This window comes from Marmota marmota, unplaced genomic scaffold (assembly GCF_001458135.2).
Source record: "Marmota marmota marmota unplaced genomic scaffold, marMar, whole genome shotgun sequence".
NCBI classification, from domain to species: domain Eukaryota; kingdom Metazoa; phylum Chordata; class Mammalia; order Rodentia; family Sciuridae; genus Marmota; species Marmota marmota.
In genome coordinates this window covers 38,158,645-38,183,072 of record NW_025999990.1, presented here as the reverse complement: position 1 = coordinate 38,183,072, position 24,428 = coordinate 38,158,645, and the positions used below count along the sequence as shown (strand labels likewise).

Here is a 24,428-nt window from a genome sequence, read left to right as displayed (position 1 = left end):
AGAGGTTGGTTTGGTTACCTGGGTGGGGGAAACAATAGCAGGTGAAACTATTGTGGGAGAATTGGTGCTTCTGTGCCCATTGGCTTCTGGAAGAAGAGGCAGGGGGTCGTGTTTCACGGAAACCACCACCACCGCATCCACAGGCTCCGAGGGGCGAATACAAAGTCTTTTGGGGGAAGAAGGGCCGCAGATTTCCCCGGACCCGAACACTGACTCGTAAAGGGCGCGCTTGGGCGCTGCCTCGGACTTCACGTCGGGCCCGACCTGGCTGTCTTTGGGAAGGATATAAGTGTTCCCCAGCGAGGGCGGCTGGGGGCGGTGGTGGTGAGAGGGATGGGTGGGGGGATGGTGGGAGTGGTGGCGAGTCGCCCCGTTCAAAGCCTCGGCGTAGCAGCCCTGCGGGGCCGGAGAGCCCAGTTTGGTGCCAATACCCGCGATGCTGTTGAGTGTGGCGATAGAGACAGCGCCGATGCAGTGGTTGGTGTAGGTCTTGGATAGCTTGGCTGCCTTTGAGAGCATCTGCATCCTGGTGCCCAACAAGTTTTTGCCGATGGCTTTGTTCTCGTACCAGGTCACATCGCCCTCACTGCAGTGGTCCCGTGGCCTTTGGAAGAATGCCTTGCACAGGGGATTGCGCTTCGACAGGTACTTGACGAAGCTGGCATAGGGGCAAAATTCGGTGCCTGTCTCGTACATGCGGGGTAAGTTCTCCTCGTCGCTGCTCTCAGCGCGCTTCTTGCTCCAAGACGACGAGCGCGACTTGTGGTAGGGCCCGAGGGACTTAAAGTAGACGAACTTGCGACCGTCCTCGTCCATGGCCAACCCGAAAGAGTCCTCCTCCAGCTCCCGCTGGTTCTCGCGGCCGCGCGTGCAGAAGTACATGCACGTCTCAAACCAGACCTTGTTGAGCAGCCCAAAGGGTGTGTTGGTGCTGAAGACGCTGGAGGTGTAGAGCTTGCGCAGGTCAGCGCGCGTGATAGCTTGCTTCTGTACCACCGGCCCGGCTCCCTGCTCCTCGAGCTTGCGGATGACCGCGGCCAGTGTCAGGTTGGCGCTGCGCAGCTCAGGGTCCTTGGTGAGGTCGAGCGTGCGGCAGTACGGGGGCTCGTTGAGGTAGCGGTTGAGGGAGCTGCGGATGCTGATGAGCGACGACTTGCTGTAGAGCTGGCCGCTCTTAGAGCGGGCCTCGGCATAGAAGGAGCGCAGCACGCGGCACAGCGCCCCCTTGTCCATGGTCTCGAAGTCCGGGCTCTGCGCTTTCTCGCTCAGGTACTCCCGGAAGATGCGCACGGCATAGCGGGTGGCCAGCCGTGTGTTCTCGCTCAGCCGGGCCCGCTCGGGGGCGCTGCAGCACGTCGGGGGTCCAGCTCCGCGCCGTCCCCGGCCGGCCCGCCGCGGGCCCGGGGCGCCAGCAGTCTCGGCGGCGCCTCGGGCTCCAGCGCAGCGCCCTGGTCCATATTTATCATATGGACCGGCTCCGGCTCCAGCTCCTCCCCGGCCGAGTCCTCAGGCTCCAGGGGCTCGTCCCAGTCCAGCCCCATCTCCTCCTCTTCCTCCTCTTCCTCCTCGTCCTCCTCCAGCCCCCCACCTCCGTCCTCCTCCTCCTCCTCGNAGCGAGAAAAAAAAGGCTGGGAGGGGCGGGTGGGAGGGGAGACGCAGCAAGAGGCTCTCAGGACCCCAGGGACCCCTTTCCCATTCCCCCAGACCTCGGCCCTCCCAGCCCCCGAGCAAAATGACAACACCCTCCGGCGAGGCGCTCCACCAGGTTGGAGTTAAAGCAGCGCGGGTCTCCAAGGCCAGGCACGCAGGCGGTCGGAAAAAGTGAACTTGGGTCTCGGCCGCCCCCGCCGCGCCACAATTCCGGCAATTCAGAACCCCAGTGCGCTCTCACTCGAAGTTTGCCAACCACCATTCGTTCGCCCTCAGGGCTGAGCTGCCTCCGGCGCGCGGGGGCGGGCACCTCGGAAACTGGAAAGGCAGCCAAAGACCTCGCCGGGTCCCGCTTTCCCATAGGAGACGCTGTCCCACTTCCAGCCAAACGCCTGACGCTGGCGCGCCCAAGCTCCGGGCGCGTCCTCTTGTCACCACCTCTCGCTCTCTCGACCCAGGGGCAAGCGCCCCAGTGCCGCACCGGACCTCCGTTGTTCTCTTGGGCTACGCAACTCTGGCCGCCTCCAGAGCTCGCACTGCATCCTAACTTTCCCCTTATCTGGCAACCCGAGTGTCCCCTGGCACGCTGGCCAGCTCCAAGTCCCAGGCCCAAGGAGAACCGATGGTGTCAGCCCAGGAGTGCGCCCCCAGTGCCAGGCCCGCTCTTCGGGGAGGTAGCCTTGCTAGCTCCTCGAGTGCGTCCTAGAATTTGTTTCAAAGTTCGAATTCTGGGCACTTAAGCTATGTGAGGTCTGTCAACTGTCCTTTGCCCCTTGTCTGGCTCTCCCGACTTGCTTTAGGGAAGTTTATCATTTTACGCATCAATAAAAACCCACCCATCAACTTATCATTTAAAAAGAAAGAGAAAGGAAGGGAGACTAGGTTTCTGGGTCGCGCGGGCATCTAAGTGGGAGTTGACTACGTCTTCTGCAGAGATCATTGCTTGCTTTCTGCGTGCCTTGGCCCTGGAAGCCTAGCAGCGTCGGGGAAAACAGCGCCAGGTGCGAAACAAGTTAAAGCAAGTCCCAGCCTCACGGGCCCCCTCCGGCTCCTTGGGGGAAACACACACACACACACACACACACACACACACACACACACACTCTTTCTCCTTCTCTCCCTCTCATCCGCCCTGCTTTCCGCAGAGAGCCTTCCTGGGAGGCAAGGAACTCTGAGGTTGCACCCCTCGTAAATTGTAAATTGTTCCAGAGAGGTGGTCGGCTACCCGCCCCACCCGCCCCCAGAAATATGTAGAAAGATAAGTTTGACAGAGCCTAGGGCGGTGGGCAGTTATGTCAGTTGCACACAAGGACCCAAGCTCAAGAGCTGGCACACGTCAGTCGCGCGCTATTTCCGGAGGGCTGGCCCTTTGTCCCGGGATGCCCCCAGGTTTTCCGGCCACCCGCCACTGGAGCGGAGAATTTCGGCAGCGCTTAGAACTCAGGTGGGCGCCAGGCAAGTAACCCAGCAGGGGCCACTGCTCTGGCAGCCCTCACCGCGAGCGCAGTGAACCGAGAGCCCGCGCTGGTTACAGGGTGGGCTCCTGGTTGGCCTCGGGGTCTAGGCCCATGCTTCGGCCCATTGGGGAGCCGTTCCCCACTTCTGCAGGGTTGGGGAGCACCCCCGCCTCAACATACACACACCAGATCCATTCTCCCCAGGGTGAGCTGCTTTGAATTGCTTGCAGTTTGCCGGAGGCTGTGTCCTGGGATGGACGCTCCGGGGAAACAAAGCAACCAAAAACAGCTCCCAGTTGACGTCAACGTATTTCCAGAAAAGAAAATAGTTTTTTGCTCCCAGGACAAAATAACCCCCAGGGCAGGTCTCTACTGGCAAAAGCCAGGGGAAAGAGGTGGGGGAGTAGCAGAACTAAAAAACCCCAAGCGCGAATAACTTTTTAACGGAGTTGGAAAAACAGCAGTTTCAGGTACTGCCTGGACTATTTGCAAACAAAGGGCAAGACCCGCACTTAAATTACGTACTAAAAACTCACCTTGGAAAGTATGCCTCGGTCTGATTATCGGGTGACTGTAAATCTGCTTCGTCGTACCAGCTCCTGAAACGCTACCAATATACACATACTGGCCAGTGATACTCCATATAATGGGAAAGACTAGTTCAGGTTAGTTACTACAATAGTCACCAGGTGGGATATGCGGGGGAAAAACAAGGAAATATGTACCCTTTACCCCCTTGACCAAAAAGAAAAGTGGCTTAATTTTTAAAATTCAGTAACACAAAATTACAGTTAATAAAGGAGTTCAAGTCCAGGTTTAATAAATGAGCCTTTAAAAACATCCTGTGTTTGCACACACATAATTCCAAACTGAGAGAAAGAAAAGCTTTCTGCTTATTATTTTTGTGTAGACACAATATTAGTTATTCATCCTATAAGGACACTGCTAATTCCTCCACTTGACTCTTAGCATCGTGAAATCCATTCAGCCCACCACTTAGAACTGACGGCTGCCCATCACTCCCTTGAAAGGACATTTGTTTCTTGTGCAAGACCTGTGGCTTCTTTATTATAAAAATAATTCCAGTATAATATGGAACAGGTAATTACTACACTGTCAGAATACATAAAGATAGTGAAGCAGTTATTTGGGGAGAAAAACCTCCAAGTTTCTCCCCTTTTAAATTCTATTTGTATTGTATGTTCACACTTTATGAAAGTTTATACCATATAGATACATATTCAAATATATTATTATTATATTTTAATTATCAATATCAATTGGGAAAGCCTTTTAAAAAAGCAATTAGGCAACCTCACCAAAAGCTATGAAAGTGTTCATATTTTTTGACCCATAAATTGATTCCAGTTTTCTGAACATAATATGTCACATACATGTACAACGATATATAACTGCTTATTTATCTGCCTGTTTCCTCTACTCAACAGTATACTTTTATAGTTTCAGGCTGGTACTTGGAACATGGTGAGAACTCCAGTCATTTATATTGAATGAATGAATGTATAGGATCTGTGTGTAGTTAAATCCTACATTTAACAGGAAACGTTTTTGTGTGAGAAATATATAATATCATAAATCTGAGTTTCTAGAATGTAAAACCAGGACAAAAAGTAATTACAAGACGACATATTGCTTGCGAATTAAAGTGAATTTAATGATTATTTTGAATTGATATTTTCCTACATTAATTCTTTCTCTAGAGAAATATGCTATACTGTTATTGTATAAGTAGAGTGTAGGTCCAGTTTTTGTTTTTGTTTTTCCTAGTAGAACCAATGTTGACCTTTCTGAAGGCAGATCTCTGAATGGGAGGTGTTTGTGTGTTAAGAGGTGTTTAGGAGAGGATTTAAATTGGTAAATTCAAAGGATTTTGTAGGTTCTTGGGCAAAGGCCAGAAAAGCATTTAGCTAATCACTTTAAAGAAACAAATCAAAAGAGAATGCCATACTCTCTTGATTCGATTACTAAAAGATTCATAAAGTGCTTTGGAGGTTAAATATGAATTCATATTGAAGCTATTTTGACATATCTTTGTTTCAGTTTCACTATTAATTCTACTGAATTCAATTGAAGATCATTTTGAGTAATGTTTTTTGAACTCTGATGAAAACTGAACCCATGTAATCTAACTACAAAGTGGAAGAAAAGAAAAATAACTCCACAAGGGCAGAAACTATGTCTTATTACTGTAACTCCCATTCATTTCCAATTCAGTTACATAGCATATTTTAGCAGGGTAGCGGGCACATAGGAAACACTCAATAAACACACAAATAAATAGTTCTGTGTAGGGAGAGAGCTAACTTCAACCAAAGGTTGTCTAGCAAAGTGATCAGCTTCCTCTCTGAAACCAGACTGCATGGGTTTGAATCCTAGTTTGCCTTACCTGATGCCCTTTCTATGTTCCACTTCTCTTATTATTACATTTTCTGGGAAGTAATATAGTACCTATCTTGTAATGGGTTGTTTTGAGAATTAAATAAGTCAATAAAGCACATAACATAGTGGAATATTAGTAAGCATTCAATCATTAGCTCCTATTTATTAAGGCTCTAATTTTCTCAAGCTTCATTAACAATAGCAAAAAAAAAAAAAAAAAAAAAAAGGTTAGAGACACATTAAAGGGTTAAGCCATGTGGCCAGGTCCACCAGGCCTTGCTGTGGCAGGCAACTCTATTCCATAGCTCATGCCTGAGCTTCTTGACCACACTCAGCCTCTAGGAACCAAAGAATGGGCGAAGAGGGAGGAAGGAAGGAAGGACAGATGGGACTGACTTCAAGGGAACGATTCCCTCCTGTTAAAATACCCTGGTGTGTAACTTGATTTGGGAATCTTGCAGAATAGTACTAAGTCAAGGCCTTGGACTGTGAACACAGCAGAAATGGGCTGTTATTTTGTGTTATTTTGTCACCTGGTCACCTGAACACTGACATTATTTTCCTGGGCTACTGGAAATAGGAACCCATTTGTGTCTTAGGAAAAAAAAAAAAATGACAGTGAAGAATTTAAACTGAAAGAGAAATGCCCACAAACCCAACCAGACTAGAATGAGATGATTTCTCTTGAATTGTTAGGCTGTTCTTCATAAATCTTCTGGGGGCAAGGAGGGTATTACCTGTCTTTTCAGGTCAGAGGAAACCTACATAGTGATTGACAGGAATAAAATATTGAGTTTCTTATTGCCATCTGCTAACTATAATTTGGAACCTTTCAACCAAATGATCACCTACTGTTTTCTTAGGCTATTTTAAAAACAAACAATATATAAGTGGAATGTAGTTTTCCATAAGTAAATTGTGTGTTTGTGGATCCTAACAATGTGTTACCTCCCTTTGTTATAATAATCTGATAATGCAACTTCACTTGGTTAATAAAGAATTCAAATGTAAAGGTTGTCAAAGTCTAACGTAAAATTATGGTATTTATTTATCTTCTAGTCATTTGTCTTTAAAGGGTATGTGGGATTGAAGTAGATATTAGTCCTATTATTAAAAACCGTTTATTTCAATGCCATTGCAGTTCACGTTGCAATGGAATACTAAGGTGGAGAAGGAACCAAAGATATTTGTTAATATCATGTAAATAGCTCCCTTTTTAACAAAGAGGGAGCTATTTACAATGGTTTCAGAATATAAAATGTTCCTGAAACTACTTGCTATGTTCAAATAAAGAAGTCTATTAAATTAGTAAAATCAAAATAAAACCAACAACAAAAAATGTCTAAAAAAACCACTTTATACTCAAATGTTGGTGCCCAAAACCTCTGTTATTATTCTCCTTATTATTATTTTTTGGTCAGTATCAATTAGGATAGCCTTTTAAGAAAGAATTAAGCAACCTTTCCAAAAGCTATAAAAATTTTCATATTCTTTGACCAAGAAATCACTTCCAGAAATTCATCTTTTTAAGAAATATCTCATTTTATTTGTATTTTGGTTAACTTGGTTTATTGTGTCTAGACAACTTAGACAAATGAGTTTTGTAGTTTATATCACAAATCGTGCTCCAGAATGATATTTCATAATATCTTGGAGACCTACCTTTGTTGACGAAAGTTTAAAGAGTAAATATTTGTTGAATGAAGAAAGATGAAGTTCAATGAGGGTAGAATCATGTTTTCTCAGTGTTCTATAGTGAGGTCAGGCACTGACAAATATCTTGATAATGATGATGAAGATAAAGGATATTAACTAAAGAGCAACACAAGATAAAATTTAAAGGTCATATTTCAGTATTGTTATGACTTTGAGAAAGTTTAAGGATCAGATTTTGAAGCTAGCAGAAATTGATATCTAGGTATATGGTGGCAATTCACAGGATGCGTGGAAGAGTGGGTATGTACTTGCCCTGTGGCTGTGTTTTTAAATGAACTAAAAAAGAAAAAAAAAAATCCCCTTTTAAATACCCAGAAGCACTAACCCACATTTTGAACTAATTGACTTACTTTTTCTTAGAAAAGCTTAATTTAACTGATAGGGGCACATGGGTTTATCTGAATATTTAAAGAAGCCCTGGATGGGTTTGTTCTATTTCTTTAATTTGCATGTGATGGAGGAGGGCTGCTTTGGAGAGTGGTGGGGAAGCAGGAAACACTGTGACCTAACTCTTCTACCCTGTGATCCAACCAGTAGAAGATTTGCAATCCTTCATATTCAGTCTTCCTACAGTTTGTCCTTTGATTACAAGACCAAGGGGCGGGGGGTGTCACATGTTGTCCTTACTCCAAATAAAAACAAACTCCCCCAATGTTGATGGCATCTGTTTTACAATCTTTTCTCTCTTTATGGCTCATTCCCTTAAATTAAAAAACACAAACAAAACTGTGGTTTACCATTCTTTTCCTGACTATAAAAGCAGTCACTGGCAAAGATTTGGAAAGTACAGAAATCTGGAAGAATATATATGCCATATTTCTTTCTTGTTAACATTTAGTGAGTGCTTTATGGGGGTCTGGTCTTTGACATGAGCACTGTCAACTTTATTTTTTATGAGTACATGTGAGAATGGTTTCCATTTTCTACTTGAGTAAAAACCCAGAGAGGTTAATTAACTCGCCCAACATCACCCAGCTAGTAAATTGGACCCCAGAGCACACTCATTTTCCCAACAATTGACCAGACCAGCCCTTTTGGTTCTATTTCCACTGCCTAGAGCAAACCATTTTATATTCTGGGGAATTTCTATGTGTTCAGCCCCATATGGTTTACTGTGTAAGTATTACATATTTTGAAGTCCGTAAATCCAAAAATGTTATCAGTGGATGCTGTGGTTTGACTGTCTCCCCAATTTTGTGTTGGAGGCTTAATCCCTGAAGTCATATGTTAATTGTATTTGAGAGGTGGGACTTCTGGGAGGTGATTCATTTGTGGGTTAGTGGGTTATTGAGGGAGTGGCTTTGTTATAAAAGCTCTCTCTGATACACTTGCTGTCTTGCATCTGATGCACGGTACTGCCTTGGGACTCCACAGAGTCCCCACCAAAAAAAAAAAAAAGGCTTTCAACCAGATCAGCCCATTGACCTTGGGCTTCCCAGAAATAAATTTCTTTATAAATTACCCAGTTTGGCCAGGCATGGTGGCTGCACACTTATAATCCCAGAATCCCAGCCACTTGGATGCTGAGGCAGGAGAATCACAAGTTCGAGGTCAGCCTCAGGAATTTAGTGAGGACAGCAGCAACATAGCAAGATCCTATCTCAAAATAAAAAGGGCTGGGAATGTAGCTCAGTGGTAAAGCAGGCCTGAGTTCAATCCCTAGGAATGAAAAAGGAAATTACTCAGTGTGTTGAATTCAGCAACAGAAAATAGACTCAAACAGTGGGGATTTGGCCACCTCTGTCAAGCACATGCTAAGAGGCAGGCAGGAAGGAGGAATCTCAGCTGATACCAGAGAGGGTTGAGCTTGCAGAAGGCCTGCATGTCAGTCCACGCTTTCTCTTCTGCCTTTCTCCTGGTTATCTTATTTCAGTCTGCCATAGAAAAATGCATGACCTTACTTCGCATCCCACCCTGGGAAGCTGAGTTGAACTGTCGGGGATTGAAGAGGAGCCCTCCTCTAGGCCCTTTTTACTGTCCATATGGTGACATATAGAATACAGCTTTTTAAGTGGATGATCACTGAGAGGCCCGGGAAAGTGCTTGCTGTGGCATCATTCCCAGTTCTGTGACATTTGGGATATTGTGAGGGCTTTTTAGACCTTAACACCAGGCTTTGGTGGCTGACACGCATTCTCAATTCATGATTTATTTAACTTTCTTAGAACTGCTGGCTTTTAGATTCAGAGCCCGAGGCAGAGGTATGTTAACTTTACAGTGCATCAGAATTACCTGGATAACTTGTTTAAGATGCAGATTCCTGGGTACCAGTTCCAGAGATACTGATGTACTAGGTCATGGGGGGTGGCCCAGGAATGTGCATTTTTCACAAACACAGCTCAGAGAATTCTAATACTTATCTAACCACCCGGTGAGAAACACTGCCTGAAAGGTAATATAACTTATCCAATAATAAAATAATTTTTTCTCTAGCATTTGGGGGCCAAGAATTTGTTTGAAAATCAGATGAAAGTTATGAAACCTTTCTTAGAAGTTGCACAAGCACAATTCAGTTTTGCCTACTGTTTCTGGGAGGAAGGGATTGGGGTCAAGGCTGTGTCGTTTGTTTGTTTGTTTATATTAACCCAGGAGTACTTTATTACTGAGCTACATCCCTAGTCCTTGGTAGTTTTTAGTTTGAGACAGGGTCTCACTGAGTTGCCAAGGGTGGCCTAAGACTTGTTATCCTTCTGCCTTAGCCTCCCAAATTGCTTGGATTACAGTTGAGTGCCACTATGCCCTGGCTCAGAGAGGCTGCATTCTTAAAATCTGGTCTTCAATACCACTTTAATACCCACCCCGCTTGATGGTCAAAGCATCATGAGCCAGGTGAGGTGATGCATACTTATAATGTCAGCTACTTGGGAGGGTGAAGCAAGAGAATGGCAAGTTCAAGGTCAGCCTTGGCAACTTAATGAAACCCTGTCTCAAAATAAAAACTACCAAGGACTGGGGATGTAGCTCAGTAATAAAATGCCCCTGGGTTTGATACCCAGTACTAGGGGGAAAAAAAAAATCATGGCTTTTTTTCTTTAGTTTCAGTTCCCCATTATCTTGTTCTGATCTAATTTCCCAATGTCCTTAGTTGCATCTCTTGCATCTCCTCAGTCCTCTGTGGGGGTGGACTCCAGAGAGAACAGTGCTGGAAAGTTCAGACACAGGGAAGACATGTGGACAGCATTGGCCACAAAAAGTGATCCTGAAACTTGAGCATGACTTAGAACCTCCTGGCAGCTTTGTGGAAACGTGGAGTGCTGGCCCCACCCCCAGGGCGTCTGATGCAGCAAGATTTGGGTGGCACTGAGAGGATGCTATCTCCAGGTACTGCTACTGGTTCCTGGACCCACTGTGAGAACCACTTGCTTGGGAGAAGGGGGTAAACCTACCCACTATGGTCTGAATGTGCTATATCCCAAGCACCTGGGAGGTAGGGCCTTTAAGAAGTGATAAGGTCATTTGGAGAGATTAATGCCTTTCTTCAGGGACTGGATCAGTTACCTCAAAAATGAGTTGTTACAAAGCAAGACTGCCTTGTGTATTTTTTCCTCCCTTCTGCACGTGCCTGCTTGCCCTTCCACTTTTTATTATGAATTGAAGCAGCAAGAGGCCCTTACTAAGCTCTTAGACTTTCCAGCCTTCAGAATCATAAGCCACAATAAAACTTCTTTCCTAATAAATCACTCAGTCTCAGGTATTTTGTTATAGCAAAAGAAAATAAACTAAAACAGTAAAGAAAGAAGGAACTGGAGATGAGGGCATGAAGCCTAGTGAGCCTTCCTGCAGCAATTCAGCAGGACTAGGGGAAGGAATCTCTCATATCACTCCCTTGGCTGAGCCTATGGGAGAAGGAGATGATAGGAGGCCTGAATCCTGGTTGGCCTGGTCCTAAAATCCTGGCTTCCTTTCCTGGGAATTTCCCCTGGGATATTCCTCCTATCCCTCTGCTGATCTAATTTGTCTTGCTTCTTCAAGGCCCAGCTCCAAATCCTGCTTCTCCATGAAGGTAAAAGCAGTGAGTGATCTTTTTGTTTCATGCTTTCTTCTAGGCCCTTGGGACATGTGCAAATTCTTGGGGTTGCAGCTGGCTTTTCTTTCTTCTGCTGTTGGTCCTTGGGCTTTAAAAAAAAATCTTTGGGAGGCTTCACAATGCATAGTGGTTCTCAATGTTGGCCATACCTTAGCATAACCAGGAGATTTGAGGAAAAGCCAATGTCACTGAATAAGAGGGAAACAGCAGCCCTCTCTGAAAGAAAGAAAAGAAAAGAAAAGAAAGAAAGAAAAGAAATATGGCAAAGCACTTTTTAAAAAGTGCTTAACTTAGGTCACCTGAGTTTCCTGGGTATTCTACTTGTGTGTGCTGAACAGTCTCACTATTTAAAAAAAAAATGTGCATCTACTCCAGGTTCCATCCCAGCAAGCAGCAAGAGGCCCTTACTAAGGCTCCTGCAGCAGGTTGGAGGCCTCTGAGAGCCTCTGAGAGTCTCTTATATGCTCTCTGTTATCAAATTCCTTCTTTTCTTTCTTCTTCAAGCCTCTCCTCACTACAATGGTTCTGGTAGCACATTAGAATCACTTGGAGAATTTGCCCAAAATATTCATGAGATCCTTTCCATAAGGACCCTGATTGAATTCACCTTGCAGCAGCTGGACATGGGTGATTTTTCTGTGCAGCTACAACAAAGACCCATGACCCTGGATTAAGAAAACTGTTCACATGTTTCTATTCTGGGGTCCTGAATATAAGACCTGAGGGTTCTCTGGATGTTCTTCAGGAGGTCTGCAAACCCACAGAAGCTATGTGCAAAAATGTTCCATATATGTACATTGGCATATTTTCTAGAACAATGATCCACAGCTTTCAGTAGAATCTTAAAGGAGAGCCAGTGACCCAAAATAGTTAAGCACATCGACACAGATGTGGAGAGACAAGCATGTGCAACCTCTGTATGGGTAGAGGTGTAAATTGGCACCATTTTTTTAGAGGACATTTGGTAGTAGTGTTGGTGGGTAGAATGTGTATACTTTTCAACCCGGCAATTCATTTCTAAGAGTCTGAGCTGTGCACAATGATACATGTACATGGTGCTCTTAAAGCATTGTTATAATTTTGAATCATTGGACATAATCGAATTTTAGAAGTGAATGGTAAATAAATAATGTCTCATCTACTCAACAGAACACTATCTGTAGACATAAAAAATAGATTTGTGATGTTGAGTGGCACATCTCTGAGGCATTCTATTAAACAAGTAAAGACCATTAATTTAAAGTATGTATCTACTGAAAAAAAAAACAGGAATAAAATGATAAACCTGTATTTCACAAATGTAAATGCATGGGGTGGGTGCAGTACATGAAATAATTCACAGTGGTGACTTTCAGAAGGCCGTGGTATTAAGGGACTTGAATTTTCTATACTCTTTACTTTGGTATAGTTTGAATTTTGGACCCTGAGGTGTGTTCCCTTGTTGTTTATTTATTAGTAGATAGGTGCTTGGGTGACACCTCTGAACCCTGTTTCTTCGGCCTTCACTGCTCTTCTGAGTGGCTCACGTTTCCAGGTGTCTGTTGAATATGTCCTGATTCCACTGCTTGCAAGCCAGGCAGGTCCTCCAAACCAAGCCAGCCGGAAACCACCCCTACCCTTCACGCTAGATGCTTCTGTTACACTACCTGACACCCCAATACCTGATGCTTCTATACCTTTCAAGGCAATATTGCTGTCTTGTCCACAGCCATTGGTGATGGGGCACTTTTGTCAAGTCAAATTGTCTAGCACGTGACCAGCAGCTATAACTGATGTGACCAGAGATAGGTCCCTGGCCAATCATTTCCTGGGCTAACCAGAAACTTGAATGCTCGGGAGCCTGTCTCTCTAGGAATTACAGTGAGAGCCAGTCAGTCAGTCAGTACAGAGAAGAAATGGGGGCAGAGCCATAGAAACACTCCAGTCCCACTCCCATGTGAGTTTCTGCTGAGGTCCCCAGGGCTGCTCTGTGTCCAGATCCACCTTTTACTTTGGCCTCCAGTGAGCCTGACCCTTCTAGAATATTCAAAAAGCTTCCACTTCCATTAGAGACTGTCTATGTCCTTGTGGTTAATCGCTCTGACTTAAATTTCTCCAAGAAATACTAACTATGGCTTCATCCTCTGCTTAGGACTAGCTCTCATATCTCAGACACAGGGAAAGGTACCTAAATTCACCTCAATCAATCCAAGATAAAAAATCTGGACAACACCCCACCCCACTCCAAGTTCTTTCCCCACTCCACTTCCATGGAAGCTCCAAGCCCTGCCAATTCTAACTCACTGTTTGCTTCGAATCCATCTAGATGTCTTTATCCTTATGTGAATTGTCTTTTCCTTCGTATTAGTCAGCGTGTGCTGCCATAACAAAATGATACAGACTGTTCGGTTTAAACAATAGAAATTTATTTTCTCACAGTTCTGGAGGCTACAAGTCCAAGATTAAGGTGCCAGCAGGGTTGGTTTCCGGTGGGGCCTCTCTTCCTGGTTGTAGATAGCTGGCTTCTTTCTGCATCCTTACGTGGCCTCTTCTGTGTGAGAGCGTGGAGAGAGAAAAAGAGATCTCTGGTGTCTCTCTCTCTTCTTATAAAGGCACCAGCCCTACCATCAGGGCCCCACCCTTATGACCTCATTTTATTGTACTTATGTCCTTAAACACCATGTGTCCAAATAGAGTCACATTGGGGGTTAGAGCTTCATTGTACGAATTTGATGGGGGGACACACTCTGCAAACCTGCTCCTCCTTTATTTCCCATTCTACAGGGCATTTGAGCTAAGAACCTGGCAGTCACCTCCACGGCACCCTTACATTCATGTCAAATCTGTCCTGTTTACTTCATATTCTCTGGTTCCAACAGCATAGTCCTAATTCAGGCCCCTTCCACTGTTCAGAGATTCAGGGAACAGAGTAGAGGTCCAGACTGGAGGTAGCACCACCCACGGCAGAGGACTGGCCTCCCAATGTGTACAGGCTGTGTTCAGCTTCTTATCCCTGGATGTGTGTGGGATGTTTTCATGTCCCTTAACTGGAGCTATTTATGTACATTTCTCTTCCATGAAAACCAACGAACCAGACTCAAATGCTCCCTGTCTGCTCCTCGAGGGGCCACCACTCCCCTCCACCCATCCTGCCCTCCAGTTACTAGCTGTTCTTTCCTTGACAACACTGTCCCTCATCCTGCATACCTTGGCTCCAGATTCCCTTGGCCTGACATCCTCCTCAGCCTCTTGCTCAACAGCTGAACCCCCAGAGATCTTTTGGGAATGGTTTCCCATGTTACCTCCTCTTAGAGAAACCTTCCCTGGCTTCAGCAGGCTGGGTATCCCTTTCTCTACAGCAAGACGTGTAATGGTTGACTGCACAAATTGAAGCACAGTCACTTGTGTGTCGTGTGATCTCAGGCAAAAATGCTACACCTCTCTGTGTCTACGTCTTTCTTGGTAGAAGGGAGGGGATTGACATGTGAATGAAATGAGGTGATCTGGCTGAAGTGCTTAGGACAATGCCTAGCATTCTGGAAGTACTCATGCATGTTAGCAACCACCTCGATCCTACCAGTACTCACGGCTCCACTCTCGGTCTTCCAGTCTCAAATCAAGTCCCCCGGAGGCATGTTCTCAGACTACCTATGGAAAATCTCCCTGTGATTCCCTGGCACTTTGGGGAGACCCTCATCTTAGCAGTTGCATGCATTATAATTGCTAGTCTTCTCCTTAACCACAGTCCTTAGGATTTTATCAAAAGAGAAGTACTTATTTATTTTTGTATTCACTTTAGGTAGTATCATTACTGGCACACAGAAAGTGTTCTGTAGATGTCTGTTACCTGTATCGTGGTTGTGGATTTACTTGCTCGCATTGCCTATTAAGCTGAGCTCCTATTATTCTGAGCTCCCTGTGTCCATCTTCCTCCCTGTTTAAGGAGAGACAGGGAGATGGTAAATTTAGGCTGAGCCTGGACATGCAGCCAGAGAGTCTCACTGAATTCAAACACTGCTACTTTCTAGCTGGGTAAACTTCAGGTCACTTTTCCAGTCTCACTCCAACTAACTTGTACCACTTCCTTAGCCTGAAAGGCCTCGCTGCATTGAAAGATTTATATCTGAGCCATCAATGTCTGTTCATGTTCTGGACATTTCTCCAAGCAGCTCTCCTCTGCCTAGGAGTTCTTCCCTTTTGCATACTTGTCATCTGTTATGACCAAGCTTATACATGTTAGAGACTTTCATGTAGCCATCTCTGATCTTTATTCTATGGTAATACTTCTATATTACTTTATTATAATAATACCTTCTCAGAGAGACTACAGCGTGTGTGTGTGTGTGTGTGTGTGTATGTGTGTGTGTACACGCACAGGTATGCACATTTTTTTAAAGAACAGCTTTACAGGGTCATAGGAATTATAATATCTATTCAAAACCAGGGTAAAGGAAACATCACAAAGCACCAAAAGGAAAGAGAAACAACTGTACCCTAGAATATGATAGTGTGAGTCAGTTCTACTCAAAAGTTAAGCCAATTTTTCACTGATGAGCAGACAAATTGGAATCAATGAAAGAAACAGAAGTGATGAATCCATTGATATGGGTAAGACCCTTTGAAGATGAAGACAGACCTGTGAGGGTGCTAAGGATTGGATTACTTTGTAATTAGGGATCAGTTCTGTTCCAGATCATCTCCATCTCTGGCAGAGTCCCACTTTATTTTTTGCAGACAATTGAATTCTTTCATTCATAACCTTTCCCTCCATAGGGACATGCTTCTGAGGGATCCCATTAAAAGGCTTGGAGAATCAGTGGAATCAGGTTGTCCTTACTCGTCATGTTAGGGAGAAAATATCTATCTTTCTTACTGTTTTTAAACAAGAAGATTTAAATCCCCTTTTTGAAAAGGAAGCAAGCCTTCCCAGAATATACCATAAGTGTCTGAGAGGTACAGAAATCCCATCAAGAACACCCAATGGTAAATGATAGAAGTATTCCTGTCTACCTGCAAGAAATTAAATGTTTACTTCTTTTTTCAGTAGCTTGTATTTTGTGTGCATTAGTTTGATTCTTCTGAATCCCACCCTACTTTTCTGGATGAGTTGGACTTCTTTATTTGCTGCTTGATGCTGGTATGGGGTCAGCATTTTTTTGTTTCCAGAATTTCTTCCCTGTGGGATGTTGGGATGTTAGTGCCAAAAAAAATTTTTTTTTCCAAAGAAGGATGGAAAAGTCAGGTTTAGTACTAAGGATTAACTCAGCAGTAGTTGTTAAACTCTTTGAATTCATTAGATGAAAGGCAAAAATAGATCTGCACTAAGTATCATTGCTATTTTTTGTTATTATTGTAGGAATTTGCCATTCCAGGAGTGTATTATTCCTGGATAATTTTCTTTTTGGATTTATGACGTTCAGTTTTATTTTAGAAAAATGTGTTTCTTTCACAAGTGTTCTTTACATTTCTTGCCCAAGATAACTCTCATATCTTGGTGGAGTCTGAACTGTGTGGCTATTCTGGTTTTCAACTTAATACCCAGTGCTTAACACAGAACCAAAGCACAGAATGGGAACCAACAACTTTTTTGCTGAACTGAATTAAATCGAATGGTTTGCCATTTTGAAATGCAATCAAGTAGCTGAAATTAAATATCACTTCCTCTCCCAAGTAATTCAATGCAAGATTTTGGAAGTTCTAACCATTTTCTTCTTGAACTTTTTAAGGTTTCATGATCTGTCCAAGGATCTTAGTGTTTTATCTGTGACCTAAATAAAGAGTAGGAAGCCAGTTTCCAATACGGACAGTTTCTGCCGCCTCCTGCCCTGTGTTTTCTCTGGCTGTATTTCCTACCCCACCAGCCCCACACCTGCATTGCAAAGGCACTGGCCCAGTTCCACCCAGCTCCTCCTGTCACAAAACAAACCGATAGAACCTGCCACTCCCACTCTGCACGGCCAGGCTCCGAGCTGGTTAACGATTCTAGGAGAAGACAGCTCTGCCTAGGGAGGGCGAAGATGGGTATAGAGAAGAGATTTCCAACTTGTCAAATCCGTCTGGGAAGTCTGAACTTGCAGATTGGAGAGGGAGTCTGTTCACAGAGCATCTGCATGAACATTCTGTGGAGCAGCCTGTGTGCTGAAATCCATGAGGGCTGGCACTTGGAGGTTCAACTTGACTCTACAGGCTCTGTGGTCTCATCCCAAAGTCACAGCCCACACAACTGGCATTTCCTCTGGTGACTTGGAGAACATTAGACAATAATCCCCAAGCTCTGTTTTGGAGGCGAGTTTTCAAAGGGGGATAGGAGGAGATTGTGACCCAGCCATCTGTCTCCCCCCCCCCCCCCATCCAGGAAAATGTCCCCAGGCTGGTTAAGGCATTATTAGCCTTGAGGGCAGTGCCACAAAGAGCTTCTCCCTGAGGCAAAAGAGCAAGGAGGGTTCCCTTTGGTTCTCTGGGAGTTAAGGAAGAAATAAAAGCAAAGGGTTCTGAGGGTCTTCTGCCAATCCTGACTCTGCTATGGAGTTCAAATACTGATCAGCCCTCCTTTGATACCACTTGCCTCATATTCTGCAAATCACTTTATAAAGAGATACAAGCAATCACCACTCAGGGCTTCTTTCTTTTTAGTACATTCCCCAGAACAGGGAATTGCATGGTTTCTGCTATTCCCCGGGTTAGGATAAGAAATCCCCAGGCATTTCTCAAGTGTTTCAAGAAATGTGTTACTAATTCAAAGGTGCTGAAATTGGAAAGTTATTTACATAAAAATTATATAACAACTGCTCTGGAATCTACTTACAGTTTTAATGGTGCTTTCTTGAGAGTAAGGGTACAGTCATTGTTGTAAGACCCTCCGGGGTGGATGGGAATCAGAACTGTTGGTCCAGAGATGGAGGTTTGGTATTGCTTTTAAAACATCTTCCACAGGGAAAGGAAGAGGTGAATCCACACTTTGAGGATGATGATTGTGATTTCTTTTAATCTATCTTAATTGATTTCCCTCTTTCAACAGTATTTTAAAATAAGGAAATCTCTCATTGGAAGAAAAACAACACTGGAATTATGTCTTTTCAGAAAAATATTGTTTATGAAATCAAAATCAAGATAATCAAGGCCATCATTTTCTTAAACATTTGTAGGCTTTTAAGTTAGCACAGTATTTTAGGTCTTTTTTTTCTTCTATGGTCATTGGAAAATTCATTTCCTACCCATTTCCTCTCTACTTGATGAAGCATGATGAGCAGATTCCATAAGGTAATGTTAAATGAAACTCCATATACAGCCAAAGTAATATAAGAGGAATTATCAAGGGAGAAAGTAGGGTAGTTAACAAATATAAATGGGCCAGTTCATGCATTTTTAAATAATTTTTTTCCCTTTGACATTAAAAAAATGAGGTAGAATAAACAGGCAGTCGTTTATACCCTCTTGCATCTAAAACTGTTATACCTTAGAATGATACAAGTAAAAAATAATTAACAGGATCCATTGAGGGCTTAATCAAGGCCAACACTGTTTGTTCCCTGCTAATTTTGTAACTAATTTGCTGCCACTAATAAACTTTTGATAGTTCTGTAGACTGGAAGCAAAACATTGGAAGTCTAACTGTTCTGATATTTTCTTGTGCTAAACTGACCTTTGTTGGTACTGTTAAAAATCCAGGGGCTCAGCACCACATAAAAATAAAATAAAGATATTGTGTCCACCTAAAACTAAAAAATAATCATTAAAAAAAATCCAAAGCTGAATTCCAGGTGCATTTTCTTTGTGAAAATAAACAGTGTTCTTTTTTCTTTTTTGTTTGAGCATAAAAATTTGATTTGAGTTGAAGGAAAAGGAAAGGAATTATTGTTTAATCTTCTTAAAAAGCATCCAGGCTCTTAATTGACCCCACCTCCATTGCCTAAGCAGTATTTCGACATAAGGACCAAGCCTAGATACTTTAAGTAATAATAGGTAATTGAGCTTTATAAGCTGTTAAGAGTTTACAAAGCATTCTTCCATGTATTATCTCATTTAAACTTCAAAACAAAAATGAGAAAGTGCTATTATTATTCATTATTCAACAACTTGACCCCAAATAACCGAGGTATTAAGATACAGGGTTAAGAACTGAACCCAAAGCTTGGATTCCAAATCCCAAATTCCTTCACTGCACCACACAGTTGCCACCTAAGAACTGCAGAAGTACTACCCGGGACTCTCAGAAATCAGCTCAGTGCTTTGGGCAGACTTTCACTCAGTAACTGATAAAAACCCACTCAGATCTCTTCCTTCCTGACAACTCACAACTCAAATGTCATGGGAAAGAAACACTTCCTACCTCTCTCGCCTTTCTCCCGCCCCCAATAGCACGCTTCTCTCCTATTCAGCCTGTCAGGCTATTCTTGCAAAGCATTTGGGACTCATAGCAAGGAGGAGGGGGGGCACATATTGCCTTGATTCTCTTTGACAATGACAACTAAGCTGTTACATTAATTGTTGAGGGGGAGGGAGGGTGCAGAGTATTCACAAAGAACAGATAATTCCCAGTTTACCTAGGGTTATGAAAGTCCTCTTCTAACTGGGTCCTTAACTCTCTCCCTGAGTACATTAGATATCTATGGTCAATTAGTTAAAAGATCATATAGAGCTGGCATCCAGGTCAATGTAAGCCAGTGCAAACCACATGGTTGGTTTATAGGACACACTTGTTAAAGGACAAGTGAAGGAAGGGCCCGTGAGTGAGAATAGCAAATTAGTTTGCAGGGAGAGCTTAATTTCTCTGTGACCAAAGACCCTTGAAAAGACAGATATTAGTAAGATTGACCAAATAAACAATCAGGAAGTCCTCACATATAGGTGGTAAAGCAACTCAGTTCCGAAGAGCTAAACACACCTTGGAAAAACCCATGAGGGCCTCATGGAGCGGGGAGCTGAGTGTTACCCTTTGGGGATGGTTAGGGCACTGAAGAGCTTGTGCCTAGGAGAGCAGCACACGAGGAAAACTGTGTTCTGGGAATATGGTAAGAGTTGTAGGGAAATTTGAAGGAGGAAGATACTTCGGAGGACTAGAGAAGAGGAAGGGCAAAATCTGAGGGGACTTACAAAGAGAATCTTCTAGAATATGAGTTCATTAGAAGGAATCCAGTGACTAAATCCTCATCGGGGAACTGGATTGCTTGAGAACATCTAATTTATTATGGAGGTTCTGTCTTGAGGCCAATTGAATCTTTCTGGACTTCAATTCCTTGGTCTGAAAACAATTCAGTTGCCTTATTTCTCTAATATTAAAGAATTTGATGGTTCCTGTGATTCAGACTTTGGGAACAAGGAAAACCATGCTTCAGTTGACTTGAACAGGAAATTCTCTACTGTGTCTAAGGATGATGCATCAGTCATCCGAGTGTAACTCTACTCTGTCCTAGAATGTTCCAGTCTTCCTGTAATGATAACTTTATTATTTTCTGAGGATGCTCCAGTATACTCTGAGCCCCAGTGAAACACAGCTCCATTACTTTCTGAGAATGTCTCAATCATGCCGAGTATAACTCGATTCTCTCTGAGCTTGTTCCAGGAATTTCCATGACACTAAGGATATATATTTGCTAGACGATATTTCCAAATTCTTCACTTCTCTTACTTACAATAATCATATAAAATATTTTTACTGGTACATATCCATTACATCTATGATTCCTCAGCTTTCTCTTATAGGAATGTAAGTGCTTAATAGAGATTTCCAAGAAACTACCAAATATGAAAAAAAAAAAAATCCTTCTCTCACTCAATGAAGGCGGGGACTGAGTTGCATTAACAGGAAACTGTGTTGCCCCTTGTCCCTTGCACTGGGCCAGTAAATACAATACATGTTATTGGATGAATAAATGGGTAAATGAGTAAATGAATAACTGAGTTCTAAACTTTAGGAAAACTTCTGTAGTCTTAATTTAAAAAAATCAAGATATCATACTTAGAAAATGCCCATATCTGGTTATTTATAGACATTCTTGGATCGTATGGTGGTTGTGCATGTTAATTGGAAATTACAGCATAATCCATTTCAAATAGACATTCCTTTAAAAACATCATAGAGTAGCAAATATTGATAGAATGACCAACATGCATAATGTTTCATTCATTTCTTAAACAATAGCATGCTGTGTTTGGGTCGCTGTCAAAAGAACAAATTAACCCACTGAGTGAATTTATTCTTTATGAATGTGGAATAGTGATAATGCTCAATTCTGTATCCATTTAAAAAAACAACAACATTGACCTCATGTAAAAGTAAGGATTTTATTCTTAGCTGACACCACTACAGGATGACAAGTGAAATTTCTCTCTGTGAGAAAATTACTTCAGGTAATTCAAGGAAAGTGAAATGTCACAGGCATGGCACAAACCAGTACATGAGTCATATTATACCCAGTTCTTTTTTATTGGTTTTGGGTGGGATTTGGTTGGAGCCAGAGTTATCAGCAGGGCAAAAGGATGCAAACCTCAGGGCGACTGTGGCAATATGATGCTCCCGTTAGAACAGGTCAGGGTGTGGGGCTCTGGCAATGGGTGAGGTGCTTGGTTGCTTCCGGGACAGGAACTGTAAAATGGAATGTGGAATTATATGGATGGCTTGGCACTGCCAACTTCTCCAGTTTTCTTTAATGTACCTTTCAACCAACCAATCAATGATTTGCTGAGGAATGGCGCCCCATGGTGGGAAACCCTGAGATGCTAAATCAATGGGACCACAACCCACCGAAACACTCTCATTTTGTCAACTAGAGTAAATTAGATTTTAAGATGGTCAAACTAGTGTAGGAACAGAAAAAATCCTGGAAAAGATTAAGTACACGGAGGCCCTCCCTCAGATGGCTTAGGTTTGGAGGAAATTACTTTGAATAGTTACTACTAAGGGCTGATTTTTCTAAGATATAGACTGTGCCAATGTATTGTTAGTAGATTCCTAGAACCAGTGGTTCTAACCCTGTCAGACTCAGTATCTTATTTTTACAACAAATATTTGCCCTGCAATGAAATTCATAGGTAATATAACTTAGCTATACACGTAATCTCAAATTCATTAGCGAGGCCTCAGACCCAGATACCCTTTCACTTATGCTGTGATCTGTTTCTCATTCCACCATAATTCCTCCTTTTTGGAGCCCATCTTTCTATCATCTCTTTTGGATCATAATTAATAAGTAATAAAATAATTTTAACAATGCTGCCCAAATAAGAGAAAACCAAATAATAGAGAATAAACACTCTTTTTTTCCTCTCCTTTTATAAAAGCTGATAAATAAATGAGCTGATATCAGTTTTAAAAATTAGCACCTGGTTCATGTTGACATTGGGACTCCATACTGATGCCCTTCAGGGACTCTAGTATCCACAAGACATTTAAGAAATATTTACTCATTATTCAAAATGGGTCCCAGTCACCACATTCTTTCACTGTGGTGTTTACAACACACACACACACACACACACACACACACACCTTCATAATTCTCAAGAGTGCAAGTGCTCTCAGGGTAGGCCTTCTTTGTTTTCGAACTTGTCGCAGTGCTTTGAGCATAGAAGTTACTTAAAACATACCTGTCAAAATGAATTGAATTCACCCACGCATTCATCATACCTACCAATATGAAATTAATCAAAAAACCTTGCATCAATCCCTCCAGACAGAATTTGAATGTACCATATTTCACTTTCAAATCTGTCATGGTCTCCCAATAGATGAAGACAAAGGTGAGTTGGAGTGAAGATCAAAACTCTCCACCTAGGTTATTCCGGTGATTTCATTGGAGATAAAATGAAGTAACCTGAAATCTGCAGAGTAATTATGTGAGATAGCCTCACGTCATCATTATTCATTCCCAGGATAAAACTGTTTCTCCTGGGCTCTACAAGAAACAAGTTTGGCTAAGACAAGCAACCTCCAATTATAGTGATATCTTCGCTGTAGAAAAAAAAATAAACGTGTAATTAAATTTTGCAGGTGCAACAATCCTGCCACTACCAACCATGGAGGAAATCTGTGAAATTATCCTGAGCAATTTTCTCCAGTGTAATTTGGAAATTAGCCCACCTGGAGACATAAACCCCCAGTTTCCTCTGCCATTGTCTTATCGAATTTATCTTGTCTTAAATGCTGAGACTCCTGTTGCAAAAAGAAACAGGTTTGAACATTCAAAGCTCCCCAACAGAGAAGAATATTTCAGAAGTTTGAATTCCAGGCCCATTGACTTTCACGGTGGCTTTAAAGACCATAAAAACCAACCGAAAGTACTGCAGGGCATAACTAACCTGCCAGCAAAGCATTGCAGAGTCCTGGCAACTGGGCTACACGTGCAGACTTGAACACGCTGAGCGCCTTGCCAAGGCCTGCGTTCCTCTCAAACCACAGGCAGTGTCTCCCAAGAACCCAGTGTGCGTGCAAACGGGGCAGGGATCGGGAGACCCAGCGGGTGAACACCAGATCCTGAGACCCACCTCTGGACAGAACCCTTTCTAACTTTCCTCGCGTCTCTCCAGCGGCGCAGAGAGGGGAAGTTAACAAAGGCTCCAAGTCAGAACTGTGCGCTCCAGTTTGCGCAAGTCACTGTCATTGTGACCTGGGGAAATGCCTTTCTCAGCCTCGGGCTTGCTGGATAGAAAAGGGGAGTCTTTATTTGCTCAAGTGCTTTGGGATCGTCCAAGGAAAGATGCTCAACTATTATTCAAATATTTGTACTTTTTTTTTTTTAGTCTGTGCTCATTCTACTTCATTATGCTCCCCAAATTTCCCAGGGCATTTGGATTTTTCGGGAAGTTCAGAATATTATCTCCCCTTGCTCCTCATGCTTCCCCAAAGCCTTGCTGAATGCGCAGTACATATCTTTTGATTACTGGAGCTTCTCAAAACAGCTAAGGATGGAGAATCTGTCAGCCAGAACATCAGGTGTTCTCTTGCTATTATTAGCATGGTTTACTTGCTTTTACTTCATATAAATAACTGCACATTCTAGACAATCTACTTGTCTAAGTGCAAATTATTTACAGAAGGAAATGTCCTCTATATACCTTAACACTGACATATTGGTATTCCTTTTGGCCATAGTTATTTCCAGGAAGTCTTCCTAATGCTGCCTGGCTAGGGGCAGGTGTCTCTTGTTTATCTTTCTGCAGCATTCGGTTCCTACATCTATCACAGCATTTATCACCATGTA

General features: G+C 43.1%; 1 protein-coding gene across 2 annotated transcripts in view; it reads right to left on the bottom strand.

The window, feature by feature from the left end:
* Kctd1 (potassium channel tetramerization domain containing 1) overlaps nt 1-24,428 on the bottom strand; it is a 186,212-nt gene that overhangs the window by 91,611 nt on the left and 70,173 nt on the right. Inside the window, exon 1 of one of the 2 annotated variants that reach the window (XM_015482464.2) lies at nt 19-1,611. The exons of the other annotated variant lie outside the window; for it this stretch is intronic. Coding sequence (XP_015337950.1) covers nt 19-1,233 — 1,215 coding nt within the window. The 5' untranslated portion in view covers nt 1,234-1,611. Of the gene's footprint in view, nt 1-18; nt 1,612-24,428 lie in introns of those variants that run through there. 2 annotated transcript variants of the gene reach the window in all.